The 15,675-nt window shown below is 43.2% G+C and overlaps 1 protein-coding gene across 1 annotated transcript in view; it reads right to left on the reverse strand.

Moving 5' to 3' along the window:
* Positions 1 to 13,812: 13,812 nt before the first annotated feature.
* AKR1D1 (aldo-keto reductase family 1 member D1) overlaps positions 13,813 to 15,675 on the reverse strand; it is a gene marked incomplete at its 5' end in the record, with an annotated part of 27,256 nt that continues 25,393 nt past the window's right edge. Inside the window, one exon of the mRNA XM_010173433.1 lies at positions 13,813 to 13,979. Coding sequence (XP_010171735.1) covers positions 13,937 to 13,979 — 43 coding nt within the window. The remainder of the gene's footprint in view (positions 13,980 to 15,675) is intronic.

Below are 15,675 nucleotides of genomic sequence, written 5' to 3' on the forward strand. Positions count from 1 at the left end.
AACTGTGTGAGCAGGACCTAAGCATGACATGGAGCTCACGTGAATTTTTAGCTGTGGTCACGACAGTGGGAGCTGGGGAAGCATGGCAGAAATGTGGGGACCTCTGTGTTTGTCTTTATTCTCTCTGGGGTTCAGTTCCCAGCCCATAAAGTGAGGTCACTGCTTTGACCCAGATGAATGCTGTGGGGATAAATGCATTCAAGAGTGAGAGATACAACTATCTCGCAGTAATGAGGAACCAACAAAACCAGTGAGAGTTGCCTGGACTGTCAAAGCCTCCTTGTCTTTGTAAAAGTGACTGTGGCATGTAAATGAATGCTGACCTTGTTCCAGGACTAAAGGACTTGATCAGAAAAGAGGGACTCCCCTGACATGTTGAATTTAAATAGCATGATGGTTACCTTGACATAATAACCCAATACAACTTTTTACCTTTGATCAAACAGTTGCTGACAGCAAATGTAGGAAGAACTGTGACGCTCTGAGCTAGGGAAAAGGCTCTATTTTCATTTTTTCCAATGTCTTTGGAGTCTTTCTAGGACATACTCCACAAATTATGTCCAGAGTGCCAATCTCATGAAGAAGAAGCAAGACGCTTGGAAACCATATGCAGATGGACCGAACCAATGAGATAAAATGGGAAAGCACGAACAGCCTAGGTAGGTGATGGAGCATGTGCTCTACAAATCCAGAATGCCTTAAGCTAAAGCAAACAAAACAAGATGGGGAAAGTTACAATGGTTTAGATTTTCCACATACAACATTTTTTGTTTTATTTTGAAACAATTCTCCCTTAAGGAATGTCCATTCATTTTAATTTGGAGGAGACTGACAACTCATCCTGTTAATTTTTTTTCCTTCTGCTGGAAATACTTTTTTTTTTTTTTTTTTGGCTAATCCAAACCAGTATTTTTCCATCTCATATTTATCAACACCTTTCAGTATAATTCTCTCACCATTTCAAGGCATAACCCAGCCCAGTACCTGGTAGGTGTTTCAGATAAAATTTCTCCAATGGATAGAATTTCCCATAGTTGTTCTCATATTATTTTTGCTAAATGACTCATCTGATGCAGCAGTTTGTATGCTTTGGGAACATAGCTTTGTCAAATGCTCATGATATGAAATAGAAATGGTGTCTAACTCAAGAAACTCAGCACCAAAGCACAGAGCTGGAAGGAGATGGGCAGGTCATTGAGACCTGTCCCCCTTTGCTAGCAAGATGTTGATGTTTAGTTCGAAAGTCCTGGTAGAATATGTACTCCAAGCAGCTCAAAAAGCTTCCCAAGGCCCTCAAGACAACCTGGAGGTCTGTAGTAAAAGACCCAGCCCTGCAACTGTCATCTGTTATTTGATGGGAACAAAAGAGCATGAGAGTAGTCCCACCAGGAAGGCTGGGTCCCTGTTGCGCAGAGCAAGAGGCAGAGACTATGAAAGGTAGCAAGGGATGATTCAGTTTAGACTTAGGTAAAATGCTTTGCAACCATAAGGACAATTCAGCCCTGCTACAGATTGGTGCGGAAAGTGTGGATCCCATTCAGGAAAGTCTTTAAGAATGTTCATCAAAATGGTATAGTTGCTTCATTCTGGGGTTGGGTGGCCTTCTGTAATCCTGTCCAGATTAATTTCCGTATTTTTTCGATAGATCATAAAATATTTGTTAGCTGTTTCTTCCTCTCATACCATGATTTATCTACAGAAAACACTTCTGAAACAGGTAAGTAATGATAGAACAAGAGAAAATGGCCTCAAGTTGTGCCAAGGAAGGTACACATTGGATGTCATGAAAAATTTCTTCACTGAGAGGGTTGTCAAGCACTGGAACAGGCTGCCTAGGGAGATGCTTGTGTCACCATTCCTGGAAGTATTTAAAAGACAGGTAGATGAGGTGCTCAGAGATAAGGTTTAGTAGTGGATAGGTACAGTTGGACTCGATGATCTGAAAAGTCTTTTCAAACCAAACAATTCTATGATTCTATGAACATGACTTCACAACTCATCTTTCTATCCACCCCAAACTAGTCTAGGAGTCACCTTACCCATTTCTGGGAGCACACCTGTCCCCTCCATGCTCAAGCCTATCCCACTATCCACACATTTAGATTCTCTAAAACCTTGCATTGATTAGTAGTTCTCATAAAGGTGGAAACTCTTTATGATATCTGATCCAGGAGTCTCTCCTTGCTAATGGGCATGAGGTCGATGCACAGGGACCCATGAGTGCCAAAGACAAAGAAGTGGCTTCAAGAGGACACAGATATTCACACAGTGGTGGAGGTCAGAGCAGGCAGGGTACTGACGCTGGCTGCAGCCCTGAGAGCCTTGCAGAAGCATCAGTGTCTTGTTCTTCTGACACTGGTAAAATGGATCACTTTGGTAAGGTCAGAGATCCATTTGTGTATAGCTGGGAACAGGAAGAGGAGCTAGTAAATAAGACTGGATGTGTTATGGCTAGCTGTCTTTTATTCCATTTGATCACTTTAACAGACAGATGACTGCTTACTTTAGGCTATTAAACATGTTTGTTATACATAAGGATTCTTGGACTTTCAGTTATGCTTTTTTTTAACTTGCTGGAATTATACTGAGTATTAATTAAAATTCCAGAACCCTGCTTGATGGAGAATGAAGATAGCACTAAGTATCAAGGTGCCAGGTAAACATACTGCTCTCTATGCTGTGCTAATACAATGCTTCCTTATATTAAAAGACAACAAGAACCCACAGAAATGTGGATAAATAAAGTGATAAACAGAATGGTAAATCTAAGTATAAGCACATACATAAAAAAATAAAATTTTATAACTTTATTATACATGTATTACTAAAACTGAAATATTTCCAAAGGAGCAGTTTTCTGTTGGAGGAAAAAATATTCTGTGGAGCTGTAATAACATAACAACCTCTACACCTTGTGTGGAAGAGGAAAGTTTTATTAAAATACTGAAGGCCAAGTAATTTTATTCCATGAATTTCTAGAAATTCAGAAAACAACTAACTGTGGACTAGTCCTGAGAACTGGCTCATCTCAGAGCTTGTTGATGGAAATGATCTTAAGTAATTTATCCACAGAAGGTTCACACTGAACATCACACTCACTAACTAGCAAAATACAATTTTTAATTATGATACCTAAAGTATAGGAAAAGGAAAGAAAAAACAGTGAAAGGAAAGAGAAAAAAACAAGGTCGCTTTGCACATAAATCCCTTCTGCACAGCTCTGTCAAGAGCTTTTGACAAAGGGCAGCTTGGAGCAGGGACTGATCCCAGTAGGAACGCACTCTTTGGGAAATTAGACCAAAGTATAGTGTTCCCCAGATGGGTGGAAATTCCCCACTTACTGCATCACAGCAGTTACAAATAGGCAAGAGCAACTGCTTGTAGGATCCTGGGAGTGCTCTTTGGGTTTCCTGCTACAAACAATAGCCAGTTAAAGACAAGTAAAATTTAACCCACTAGATGAACTGAAGCACTGAACTGAAGTACTGCAACTCTTGCTCAGAAGGTTGCAAGAGTTCTCCAGCAGAGATTGTTATGAGATGTCTAAACTCACAACATAAGCTGGAAGAGCTGTGGACACACAGATTCAGCAGATCTCCTGAAACCTTGTGCTAGGACACTTCCCTCAAAAATATCAAGGGGAGCAAATCTTTTTGGGTCAAAAAGGGATGAAAACGCAAGTCTTCTATGGCCTTGCATAATGCTCTGCTAATTGACTGAAGAAGGGAGTTGGTTAAAGAGAGGTGGAAATTAACTTTGTTTTTCTTACTGAATTTTTGAAAGGCCAAATACTTATCCTCTGGATTTTCAGAAGAAAAACTTTCATGTCTTTTCTCCCGGAGAGGGGTAAATTGGAAATAGGAACCTTCCTACAACCAAAACAATAGTGTTTAGTTCACTCCGGAAGTAGATTGAGGCTTCTACCTTCCTCTCTGAACGTTCTTCTGACATTCATGCCCCTTGCAGGCCCTTGGAGGTCCTGCTGCCCACCAGAGCCTCAGATGGAACCTTAGAGTCACCAACATTGTGAGACCAAAAATCAGTGCTGCGGCAGTCAGCACGGCACCGTCCAAGGCCCCTGTCCCACAAATCAAGCCAGACTGTGACAGATCTCCTTCTACCTACTGCTCTCCCATGTTGGGTAGGATGATTCCCCAAAATCATACCTAAACAGCCCAGTGCAGAGAATGGATTCAAGCTCCCTGAGCCCACATGCATCATAGAATCATAGAATTGTTTTGGTTGGAAAAGACCTTAAAGATCATCAAGTCCAACCGTAACCTAACACTGGCAAGTCCACCACTAAACCATGTCCCTAAGCACCACATCTCTATATCTTTTAAATACCTCCAGGGATGGTGACTCTAACACTTGCCTGGGCAGCCTGTTCCAGTGCTTGTCAACTCTTTTGGTGAAGAAATTTTTCCTAATATCCAATGTAAACCTCCCCTGGCATAACTTGAGGCCATTTCCTCTTGTCCTGTGAAGAAGGAGAAGATAGGTTCAATGGCCAGTTTTTCTTGCAGATTTCCACAGAGGTGCTACACACAGGGGGTTGTCTGTAGAACAAGCAGCCCTGTGCTCCCAGTAGCTTCAGGAATTTGGAGTGTTAAATGTTATTTGACTCAAGCTTCTCTTTTTGCCTTTTCTTACCTGCCTGCTTTCATTTTCAAGATCTAAGGAAATTGCAAATACGAAGACACCCCGTCCCCAGGAGCAGGGGGTGTGCGTGGGGTGTGCCTACACTGTGCTCCTGTGATGGGCACGGATTTGCCCTCCATCTCCTGAACAGCAGGGGCACACCCAGGCCCTCGGCCAGGCAGTGGGGCTGACGCAGCAGAGCTGTGCACAGGTTGCTTTCCTGCAAAGCTGCCCCGTGAGACAGACGATGACCAAAGCATGCTCACTGCAGCTGCTGGAGGCTTTGGCTTCCTTGACTCGGGAAATACAGGAAAGTCAGGAGGGAGGGAGTTATTTCCCAGCGATGCCTGCAAAGAGCGTGATTCATTTATTTATTCTTCTGTGAACACCCTAGCTGGATGACTAAGGCAGATCTGCAGACTGATGACCCAGAAACAGTAGAGATAAATTTCATATGTAGGGGAAAAGAAAAAATAAGTTAAAAGCCATACACAGACTGTTATTTTCCTAAGTTCAGTGGTTTACCTCACAGCCTGAGCCCTAGCCAACACCAAAAATATAGCAGAGACTTGCTCAGGAGTTTTTTTTTTTTTTTCTACCTCTTGTCCCTCTCAGGGTGGGGTAACTGAGATTAGCTGCACCTGTGGCTTCTTAAATTAGCAGCACATAAACTCAGGATAGCTTCTGGTTCTCTTAGATGTGTGGGTCAGGGTGGTCTGTTTATTTTCTTGGTTCTAGCTCATGCTGCTGAAGTTGGGGCTGCTGGTTTTACTGCACTTTTCCTTTCCTCAGGTAAGACAGAGGCAAGGGGGTGGGAAGAAAAAGGAATGATGTGTTAGGTGAAATAAATTTGCTTTGCTAGGTTGAGCTGCTGAGCTCCCACCGGGGAGGCAGGAACCTGCCTCCTCCCTGATGAGAGGATGGGTCTGCAAGGTGAGATGCTGCAGTGATGTCTGAGGAGCTGAAAAAAGCCTGGCTGAGTGTATAGGGAAAAATGCTTCTTGGGTTTGCTTCAGGCTTGTTTAATGAGAAGCTTTTCTGTGAACAGAAAGCATTAAGCTACAGAGCAAAGTGGGTGTGAAACAATCTATGTAGGCTAACCGATTAAACTGTGACTAATATTGACCTGGTGCTAAACTAGTGCAAAGGACTTAAGTATTTTGTTTTGTTTGTTAGACCCCAGTGATATTTCCTGAGAGGCTGTATCTGCGATGCAAGCATTGGGTTTAGGCTGTTGTGCTGCTCTCAGCCTGTGATTTCTTAGTGCCAGTGAGGTGCTGTATGTACAGCTGGAGCAGATAAGGTGCTCTGGCTGTCTGTGGAAGCTGATGTGCCTCATCCAGCACTGCCCTGTGGAAACCTGCAGCAGGACTCTGCAGAGGGCAAGATTCCCAGCCTGGGTTTGTGCATGCCTGTGTTAGCCTATGATCATAAATACACTTAGTCTCCTGGCTGAAAAGCTCCAAGTATCTCCATTTTCTGGTCTTCTTCTTGGAACACTGGAGTTCCTTTAAAAGAAAAAAAAGGTGCTTTTATTGAATGTGACTTGAAAGTATTAAGCCCTGAGAAGTGTGTGACCCTAGCACCAGACAAATCCCTTTTGAGTCCTTGGTCATGTAATCCCCATGTGCGGCATGCAGGGTGAGGTGGGAAAGTTCTCCTCCTCCCATCACGTTCCTGTCCAGCTAGCTAGGCAGCATCTGATACCAAGGTATTATGCACTGGCTGTTACAGAAGCCATTAGGTTCAAACCCCAACACCCTTGTCTGGGCCTTTAATGGCTTCAGCCATGAATTCCAGAGTGGCCCTGCATAGTTAAAAAAATCATATCTTGACCAATCTTATGGTCTTTGATTTATTTATTTCCTCATTCCTGCACTGTGACATAGCTGTAAATGTAGAGGTTAATGTACCTCCTTTATTATATGGTTTGCAATAGGAGACTCTTGCTTCTCCCTGTGCCACTTTAAACAGGCTGGCCTCCATAACCTGTCAGCTAGCTTCCTCAGCTTCTCCACCACCACTTTTACCCTTTTCCATTCTTGACTCTGCCAGAGGCTGTATGCTGTGGAGACATCAGGCCTTTATTCCACGTGAAGTTCATAATTCTTCATGGGGTCAAAAGTACTGAAAGATGTATGATGCTGTTTGCTCGTGCTTTTTCTCTCCTAATTAGTTTTGTTTTGTAATTCTCATGGTCTAGCACAGCATATCCACGTTTCCATCATAAATGCTACAGGAAATACATCTTTCACACCCAATGCTCTTTTAAGTGCTGAGTTTTACCAGAGCTGGGAAGTAGCTTAGGTGAGTGACCCTTCCCTGGAGGTGGGCCATGTCAAGGCCTCTTTCCTCAGTGGATGGGAGGAAACCAGAATAATTATGACAAGTCTCCAAGTGATCTTTGCAGGGAGCTACAGTGTGTTTGACTGACTCAGCAATCACACTTGATTGAATTAGTTGTTCAGGTATATGGCAAAATGAGAACCTGGATGGATGTGTTTAGCTATAAATAGGGTCAAAGGAATAAGGTCTGGAGGAGGCAAAGATAATCACGCAAGGGCAATCACTGATGTCTGTGGAGTGCTGGAGCAATTGGGTCAGAAGGAGGTGCCAATCAAAGTCTTAATTCAGTTGTATCTGTAGTATCCCTGTGCAGCCTGCTGGGGTAAGTGTTTGGTTAAGTGATGCTATAGGATTTGCTCTTGCTGTAGTAGTAAACCCTAGAAATACAGTGAAATTCACATTTACACATATTGTGGTGGAAGGGGTATTTACATCACCCTTTCCAACACAGAGAATCCTCTCTGATAATAGGACTGCTGTTGTGTCCAAAAGAAACAGCAGAGAGAGCAACTTGCATAGCGTGGGAATGAGCCATAGTACAAAGTGTGTGTGTGTGTAGGGGGGGCAAGTTTTGATCCTTGTTCTGTGGGAACAAGTCAGCAGAGATCTGAGTGAGGGCTGGACTGCAAGTGCCCTCCTTCCCAAGAAATGCATTATGTTGCTCAGCTACCAAGCCCCTTCCCCCTTTCACCTTGATGAATTTCTCATGCAAAGTTGAAAAGTTCAGTGGCATGAATGAAGCCAGAGCCTTTCCAGAAGGCTGTCCAGCTTGGTAACCAGATGAGGTGAGATATAGAGGTTTAAACCTCCATAGAGATTTGAACCTGACTGGCTGCATCATTTCTCAGTGCTCTTAACTGCTGAGAGAAGGGAGCTACAATGCCTCCCTCCCTCCAGCCCCATGCTCTGAGAGCACTTTTATTGCCTCAGACTCTTGCACACCCAACAGACCAATCCTGCGAACATGGGGGCATGAGCCAAGTAACTTAGTGGTCTCAGGCGTGGAGTGGTGTAAATTGCCAAGGGAACTCATGACTGCTGGTATGCTCTAAATGCCATGCCTAGAAAAAAATTAATACAAATCCTGAATCATGTGGATATCTTTAATATGTTACTTTCCTGCTTTGTTGTTTCTTCTACTCTATACTAGGATGACCATACCTCACAGGGAACCAGAAAGGTAGCACTGGCTGGCTGAATGAGGGTGTGTATTTCTGATCCATAACTTAGAAGAATATTCCCGCATGTTGGAGATTCCTCTTTGAAATTCCTCAAATACAGATCAATGTAGCCAATGAAATGTAAAGCCAATCTCTTCCTCATCCTATAGAAAAGCAATGCAGAACTGCAGTCTCATCACTGTAGAAAAGCAGGGAGGAACTGTGCAAAGTATGCTGCCAAACAGCTGGTTGGGGCTATTCTGGACTGCTTGGGGACATCAATACTGATTATGTGGGCAGGTGGGGTCACCTCACTGGGAAACCTCCTTTTTTCACATGTGGGGAGCTCTCGGTATTGGTGTGTAGGTAGAAGCTGAGACATGGTGGCATGAGAAGCAAAGCAGTTTTCCTAAGAGGTCACAAAACAAAATGCTCTTCACAAGCTTTCCCCAGGGTCTGCCTCAGTGTGGGAGAACAACATTGGTTGGGCGGATTGAGGGAACAGAAAATTGAGGATGAGTTTCTTTGCACTGAGGGCATGGAGTGTCTGTTTTGTGCATCTGTACTGGTGTAAACCTTGAGTCACTCCTGGTTTGTATATGCTGAAATGTTCGCAGGATCCTATTCAGTGTTCTCAGCACCCTGCACTTCTGTTGTTATGCATGAGGCTGCTCTGAGGCGTGTTCTAGGTCATAATGAGCTCTCATTTAACTTGTAATTGATTGCATATTTGTCCCAGTGCAAGATTTTGTCCTTGCTACGTTCGGTGACCTTGGACTGATCTGAGGTCTCCATCCAGGTAGCTTTGCAGTCTACAGAGCAAAAACTGAGCAGCTTCATCGAGTGGTGCCCCTCTGTGTGCATGTGTTTACAGGCATGTGTCGTCTTTCTTTCCAGCTCCTTCTTGCCCTCCTCTTTTTCCATTTGGTTTTGCTTTGCATTTTTTTTTCCAATGTGTTGTCCTGTTGTGAGTATTGCTCATGCATGTTGAGTTAAGGTTCCCTGAGGAGTCTGTCTGGCATTGAAAAACTAAGATTAACTTTTTTTGTTTTTTGCACTCTAAGCCCTTTATTATGAGCTAGGGTTTTTGCTCCAGGGTAGTAGGATGTTGGGAAGAGCTGAAATGTGGCACTGCTGAGAATTAATTAATATAAAAACTGCACTAGTACCCAACTGTGTACTGATTACCCCACCCTTGAAGGCAAATATGTTTGCAGTTTAGGTCACAAGTGTAATAAGCATGTTGAATCTCATTCTAACGTATCATTCTCTCATGGACTTTCTTCTCCACCTCTGCTTTCCTTTAGATGTGTGAATTGTGTCTTGTTGAGAGCTGGGCAGAATACGTCTGGAAACACAGTTCCCTTCCTTCATCTCCCCCAGAAAAGAAGGGAGCTCTCTTAAACTGATTTATTTCTAAGTGTTTCAATTTGTTGGATAGCAACGAGGAGACTTTGATGCGACTCACAGTGAGGAAGGTAGTATCTCACCCTAAATCTACAAATCAGACTTACTGTATGTGAGGGATCTGAGTTTGTCCTCTGTTCGGTGCAGAGATCTGAGATGTGATTTCTTTTCCTCTAAGAGTCCTTACACCACTGGCTTTGTTTCTGGCCTTAAATGGTTAACACACTTAACTGAAGAATCAACTCTGATTCTGGTTATAAGGTGATCTTAATTACTTAAGGAAAATAGCAGGTTCTCTGCTGTTGAATTCCTTTGCATGTCCCAAGGATATGGTAGTGGTTAAATAGCTGCCAGTCTGTAGGTCAGTAGATTTTGGGGTTTGTTAGATTCAAGAAAGGTATGAAGTGAGGAAGCCTCATCAGGTGAGGACTCCACTATATGTAACAAAAGACTTTCTTTTGTGGCCTCTGATCCTTTCCTCCTGTTTGCAAAACTTGCTTTCTGTCCTCTGTTATCATTACACTTTGGCCTGGAGAAGAGATCTCACTTTTACTGCAGAGCAGCCAGCTCTGTGGCACCTAGGCTTTAATGGCAGGCAAGGGACGAAAACTATGGGAGATGCTGCCTTCCCTTCTCCTGTGTCCTGTTTAACCACAACTGTGTCCTAATTCTGGCTGATGGTTTGGTATGGTCACTTACCTTTTCCTCCACCGAACACATTATACACTCTTGTAAAACTTCTCGATAGCTTGGTGGTACAAAAATGTGCAATATAAATCCAAAGGGCATTCTTTAATGTAAGGTTGTAAAATGTACACAGGGCCCATCCCACTTTGCCTCTTACCTTTTTCCCTATTCCTCTTGCAAGCACCTGCACAGCATCAAAGAAAACTGGATGCATGTCCCTTCTGAAACAGAATCCTATTCCAGATCTTTAGTCTTGAGGAAGATGAAGCCCTGCCTCTCTGTGGAGGAACAAATTCAGCTAATTGTGTAGTGTGGGGCAGGGGGGGATAACATTGGCATGTTGCACCATTACTCTGATGGTGCTTCCTTGTTGCCCCACTTATTAAACATGAGTGTGCACTTGCCCAAGGAAGGGCACAGCTGCAAAGCCTTGTGCTCCACCCTGAGCTTGTGTAACAACAGGGAATGCCTCTGACCAACAGCCAGGTAAGCCCATGTGCTGGTGTATCGCTGTGGCAACTGCTTTGCTGCTGGGGATGTGGGCATATCACCTGGTTTTCTGCTGGCCAGCCTGGAGCAGCACTTGGGCTGCAAAACGAATCCAAAATGCTGCATCGCTTGTTCTTTTTGGTGCCATAAAGTCATAGTTGAAGCACATAGCTGGAGCAAACTTCATTGGTCTGGATTTCATCTCACTTTGCAGCTGCAGGAAGAGTCACAAACTACTTGGGTTACTTACAATAAAAGCAAGTAAATTTTCCTAAGAGACATTTGGGTCTATTCTTGTCATGTGCGATCGCTATCAGAGCAGGAGGTGCTGGAGCCCCGTCTGTCTGTGCCTGACCCTTCCAGTCGGAGCTGGGCTGTATGCTGTGTTTCACACCAGGCAGCGAGTTCAATAAGCCTCTGAAATTTGCTAGATGAGAGTAGATTGTACGTGGGGCCAGGGTTTGGGGTTTCTCTGTCTCTGTGCAGCTGCCAGTGCAGATGGGGGCCTGGGAAACACATTCCAGCCCTGTTTATTTTCCCTCCTTTAAACCTTTTCTTTGTAGGGCAAGATGGAGAACAATGGGGACCAGTGGTCTGAAACTGAGCAAAGCAGGGGGAAAAACTAGGCTAGACGTCAGTAGCAGTTTCATAACTGATGGAAATGAGTATGGGAGCATTTGCCCCTGGGAAGAGGCTGAATTTTTTTCTTCAGATTCAAATGAGGCACTGCAAAGGAGGAGGATTCTATTAAAATTAGAGGGGAGGAAAGAAAGGGATTTGGTGGTGCGACTTGGGCTGGAAGAACTCTAATCATCTGTCCTGCCTGTTAACTCTGTACAGATTGAAGACTTGATTATAGGGTATTTCCTGTTAGAGAGGCTTCAGCATATCATCTTCATTACTCACATGTACAAGGTCACCTGATTTATTAGAAACTCAGGCACTGCCTAACCTGGGGGGGGGGGGGGGGGGGGAGGGGGGAGAAATGTCTGGAAAGAGGAGATAGCTGTGAAGGGGCTGGTGTGAGCATTTAAGCTGATTATTAGTTGAGATTTGCAGTGTAGAAAACAAGAGCTCTGCCAAACCCAGCATGAACCTTGGCTGTGGCCAGAGACCTGCACCTGGTCAAGTTACAGTGCAAAAATTTCTGCAGTGCTACTGTGAAGCAGTTGGGCCCTGATAGCTCTATTTAAGGCTTGTACTTATGAAGCAACTGGAATAACATGTTGGTTTCTCTCTGGCACTTGAGTTTAGATTTGTATTTTGTTCAAGTTTTTGGCCAGGGCCTCAGCTGTTTGCAAAGGGACAAAGTAGGGGTGTCATAGTGGTTCTGACCACCCCTGGGAGCAGAGCTCCACCTTAGAATTGCCCTTAGATCTACACCAGCAAATTTCTAATGTCTTCTTCCTCCTCAGCTATACTTCTCCCACTTTTTTTATTCCCCCCTCTGGTCTAAGTGGGTAATGGAATAAAATAGGAATTGCCCTTGGGTAACCTCCAGCAATAGGAATGCTCCTCTGTTGACATAAGCTTATAAATGGATTTGTAAATGCTATGTGAAGGCGGCCCATAGTGAAGGGGCCTGGCTCTCTAGTGATGCCCACTGGGCTCATCTAGGAATGCATTGGCACTAGACCTATTTGGGACCCTTGCCTGCTCCTCCTGTGAAATGGTCATGCCTGTGCCTCTTTGCATCAGCTGTGAGGAGCACACCCTAACCCATCAGAATTGTCTCTGAACCACACACTCTGGTGTTTTCCTGTTGCAGTTGCTCCAGGGATAGTAAATAGTAATGGTAATAAATAAAAGCAGATGCTATAGACCAGTGATTATGTATGACCCATTTTCCAATAGTGATATGCACATTTTAGTACATGAAGTAGTCTCTCTGTGTGTGGTTTAGTTTCTTCTCCAATACTTCTCTAGTGTACCCACTCTGTGGCAGAAAACTGGAGTGCTTGGGCAGAGGAGGGAAGGACGGAGAGTAGCCTTCTGCAGATGGGGGTATATGCTAATGCACCTATAGGGTACAGAATTTATTGACCAAATAAGTGGTCTAAAAAAGAAATTAATGATGGAGTTAAGTCTTCCTTACTCTGATGTCTATGCTTCTGCCCCCATGTTTCAGAGAGCTGAGGATAGATTGAAGGAAATGTCCAGGTTTTAGCCTGGCTGCTTCTGCCTCATTCTTACCCTTTCTTGGACCTGCTAGTGTTCTGCAGTCTCAAAGCATGATAGAAAGTGGTATTTAACAAAATACAACTTTATCCTCCTTTAAAATTTAGCTCCCTAGTTCAGTATTGTCTTGGTCAGGAGTTTATATAAAAGACTAAGATTTTTGAAGTGAACAGAAACTTTCTTGGGTGAATATAAGTTTGTGGAGCAGGAAAGAAGTTTAAGGGATTTTTTTAATCTCATGAGATGAGGCTGTCACTAGTGCTAACTCCAGGGTGGCTCCAGGTTGCATATGCAATGCTGTGCAATACCATCCTTGTACAGCAACTCAAATATAGATGCAATAGAGTCATACACTCTCCTGTGTTTCACTGAGGTCCTTGGCTGAAGCGGAGAAGGATATAAACATGCCTATAATGCTTTAGTTCTTGAACTAGTTGCATGTGGAGCCAGTTGGGGTGTACCTGTGGAATGTAGCTCATGTATGCAGCTGAAGAATACTCTGGTCAGAGTAAAACAGGCTTCACTGCATGAAGCAGTGAATATATCTATAGCAATATACATATATATATATACACATACATAGATATATATCTATCTCTCAAATCCAATTAGTTCCCCCCTACTAACTTTCTATCACTTGAGCTGTGAAATAAAATAATACTGCCTCACATCTACTGAGGCAGGTTGTCTTGTTTCAAATTCAGTAAAGAATATGCCATTGAGTGAAAATGATTTGGCTTGAACTAGTGAGCCTGTTTTCAAGAGGAATCTTCAATTTTATCAGCTGTCAGTTTTGAATCTTTAATGCTCAGAGTTAAAGCTGCCTAAGCAAAAGCCAGAGATTCAACAGGTTAAATAGATTTGCTTTTTAGTAGCAATGAGACACTGACAAGACAAGAGGAAATAAATGTCATGGTTTTAATGCTGATTTGAACAGTCTCCCATTAAGTCAAAGCACCAAATGTTGGGTCTCTTTCAGCGACGCCTAACGGCACTGAGTTAGGAACCTGGCTGGGCACACCTTGTTTTCAGTATTCATCGCTGAAGGGATACTCTGGATGGTCACGCCACCTGTGGATAGGACAGATTGAACAAATGAGCTTCTTGGATGAAGCAGGATATCACATCACTGATGCAGTTGTCCTGTGCCTAGCAAGCCTCTTCCTTTCCTTAAAATATATATAGGTGGCCTTTATGGAAGGCTCTTCTGCTTATTTAGAAGCTGTCTGCTCTGAGTAATGTTACCTGCAGAGTTGGAAGCAAACCTGTGCACTTAAGGAGAGAACAGTGAAGGATAATTTTTCAGGCCTACAGACTGCATACCTTAAGGACACATGGAGAAAAACCAACAAGAGTTTGGATGTCAGCTATTTTTGCTGTATTTATGTATTTAACTCAGGTTAGTAGAAGCGTTGTAGGGAAGGAGGATGGTTTCATTATGCGTGCATTCTGGAAGGGGAAGGCTTCTTTGTTCAGATATATAGAAAGACCCTCAGAAATAAGGGCTATATTTAAAGGAGAGGTGGAGACACCAGACTGTACTACTTTGGCTTGTGCAGTTAGAGCTGGCATGAACAAGTCTGGGTCTGGTATGGTGCCTTCTCCAAGTGGCTGCTGTATCCAGACTAGGTCTGGCTGCCCTCTAGCTCAGCCTCCATGTAGATGATATGCCAGGTTAATAGCATCAGTGGCAGAGAATTTATGAAGAAACTTTGGGGTGATCCAGTTCAGGGGAGAAAGGAATGTTTATGGCTGTATACTACCAAAAGTAGAGATGCTTCAGGCTTCACTTTAAAAACTGTGTGCTCAGGGAAGATGCTTGATCTAGGATTATTATAAAAGGCAAGAAGAAAATTCCCAGGGTCAACTTCAGGTGAAAAAATAACAATGTTTACCCATTATTAGTAGACTTGAGGGAGAGATAGTTGTTTTTTGTTGTGGGGTTTCTTGTTTGTTTGAGAAGATGATGCTAAACTACAAGCCTTGGCTTGATAAACACTTTCTATTATTAAAAATTTCTGAAGAACATTCTCAGGTGCACCATGGCAGCTGGCTGCCTTGCCTTACAGCAGAGTACAACAAATACTGGCATTTATCCCAGCTGTGAATCCTTCCAGTTTGGGAAGGATGCATTTCACAATATTGAAGTTAACTAACTGGAAGGCATCAAACATTTTGAATTGGTTGTGTCAAAACATTTCATTCCAATATTCAGCCAAGCTGAAGTGTTTACACATTAGCAGATTGAGTTGCTTCAAAAAAAAAAAACCCATCCAAGCCACACCACTGTGGTTTGTTTGGTTTCAGTATAATTTGACAATGTCTGAGTTGCCAGTGTCACAATCTCTACTTTCCTTCTATGGAGCATGCTTGCTAATCAGATCTCACATGTTCAAAAGTCTGAGCTCTTTGAGTGAAAATAATTCACTCAGAGGAGTTGTTGCAGCCTGGAATAACTGGTAAGGAAGTATATCCATTGCAGAGACTGGGAGCACAAGATAAATCAAGCATACAGATTAATGTAAAACTTGCCCAACACAATACTTCTAGATTTCTCTAAGGGGAGAAGAAACCATTTTGCACTGAGATTTCCTGGAGTACTCATATTTTTACAAAACCTCCATTTTCTGCTTAGATGCTTAACTTGCTAGGTCGTTCCACTGATTGCATTATCCTGTTCATAGGGGCTTACTCACACCATCAGAACAACAGATTTGCACACAGTACCCATGGTAGCTGATAACTGGAAGAGCCATAGGAAAGCTGG

Source organism: Antrostomus carolinensis, unplaced genomic scaffold, assembly GCF_000700745.2.
Source record: "Antrostomus carolinensis isolate BGI_N321 unplaced genomic scaffold, ASM70074v2 scaffold8588, whole genome shotgun sequence".
Classification (NCBI taxonomy): domain Eukaryota; kingdom Metazoa; phylum Chordata; class Aves; order Caprimulgiformes; family Caprimulgidae; genus Antrostomus; species Antrostomus carolinensis.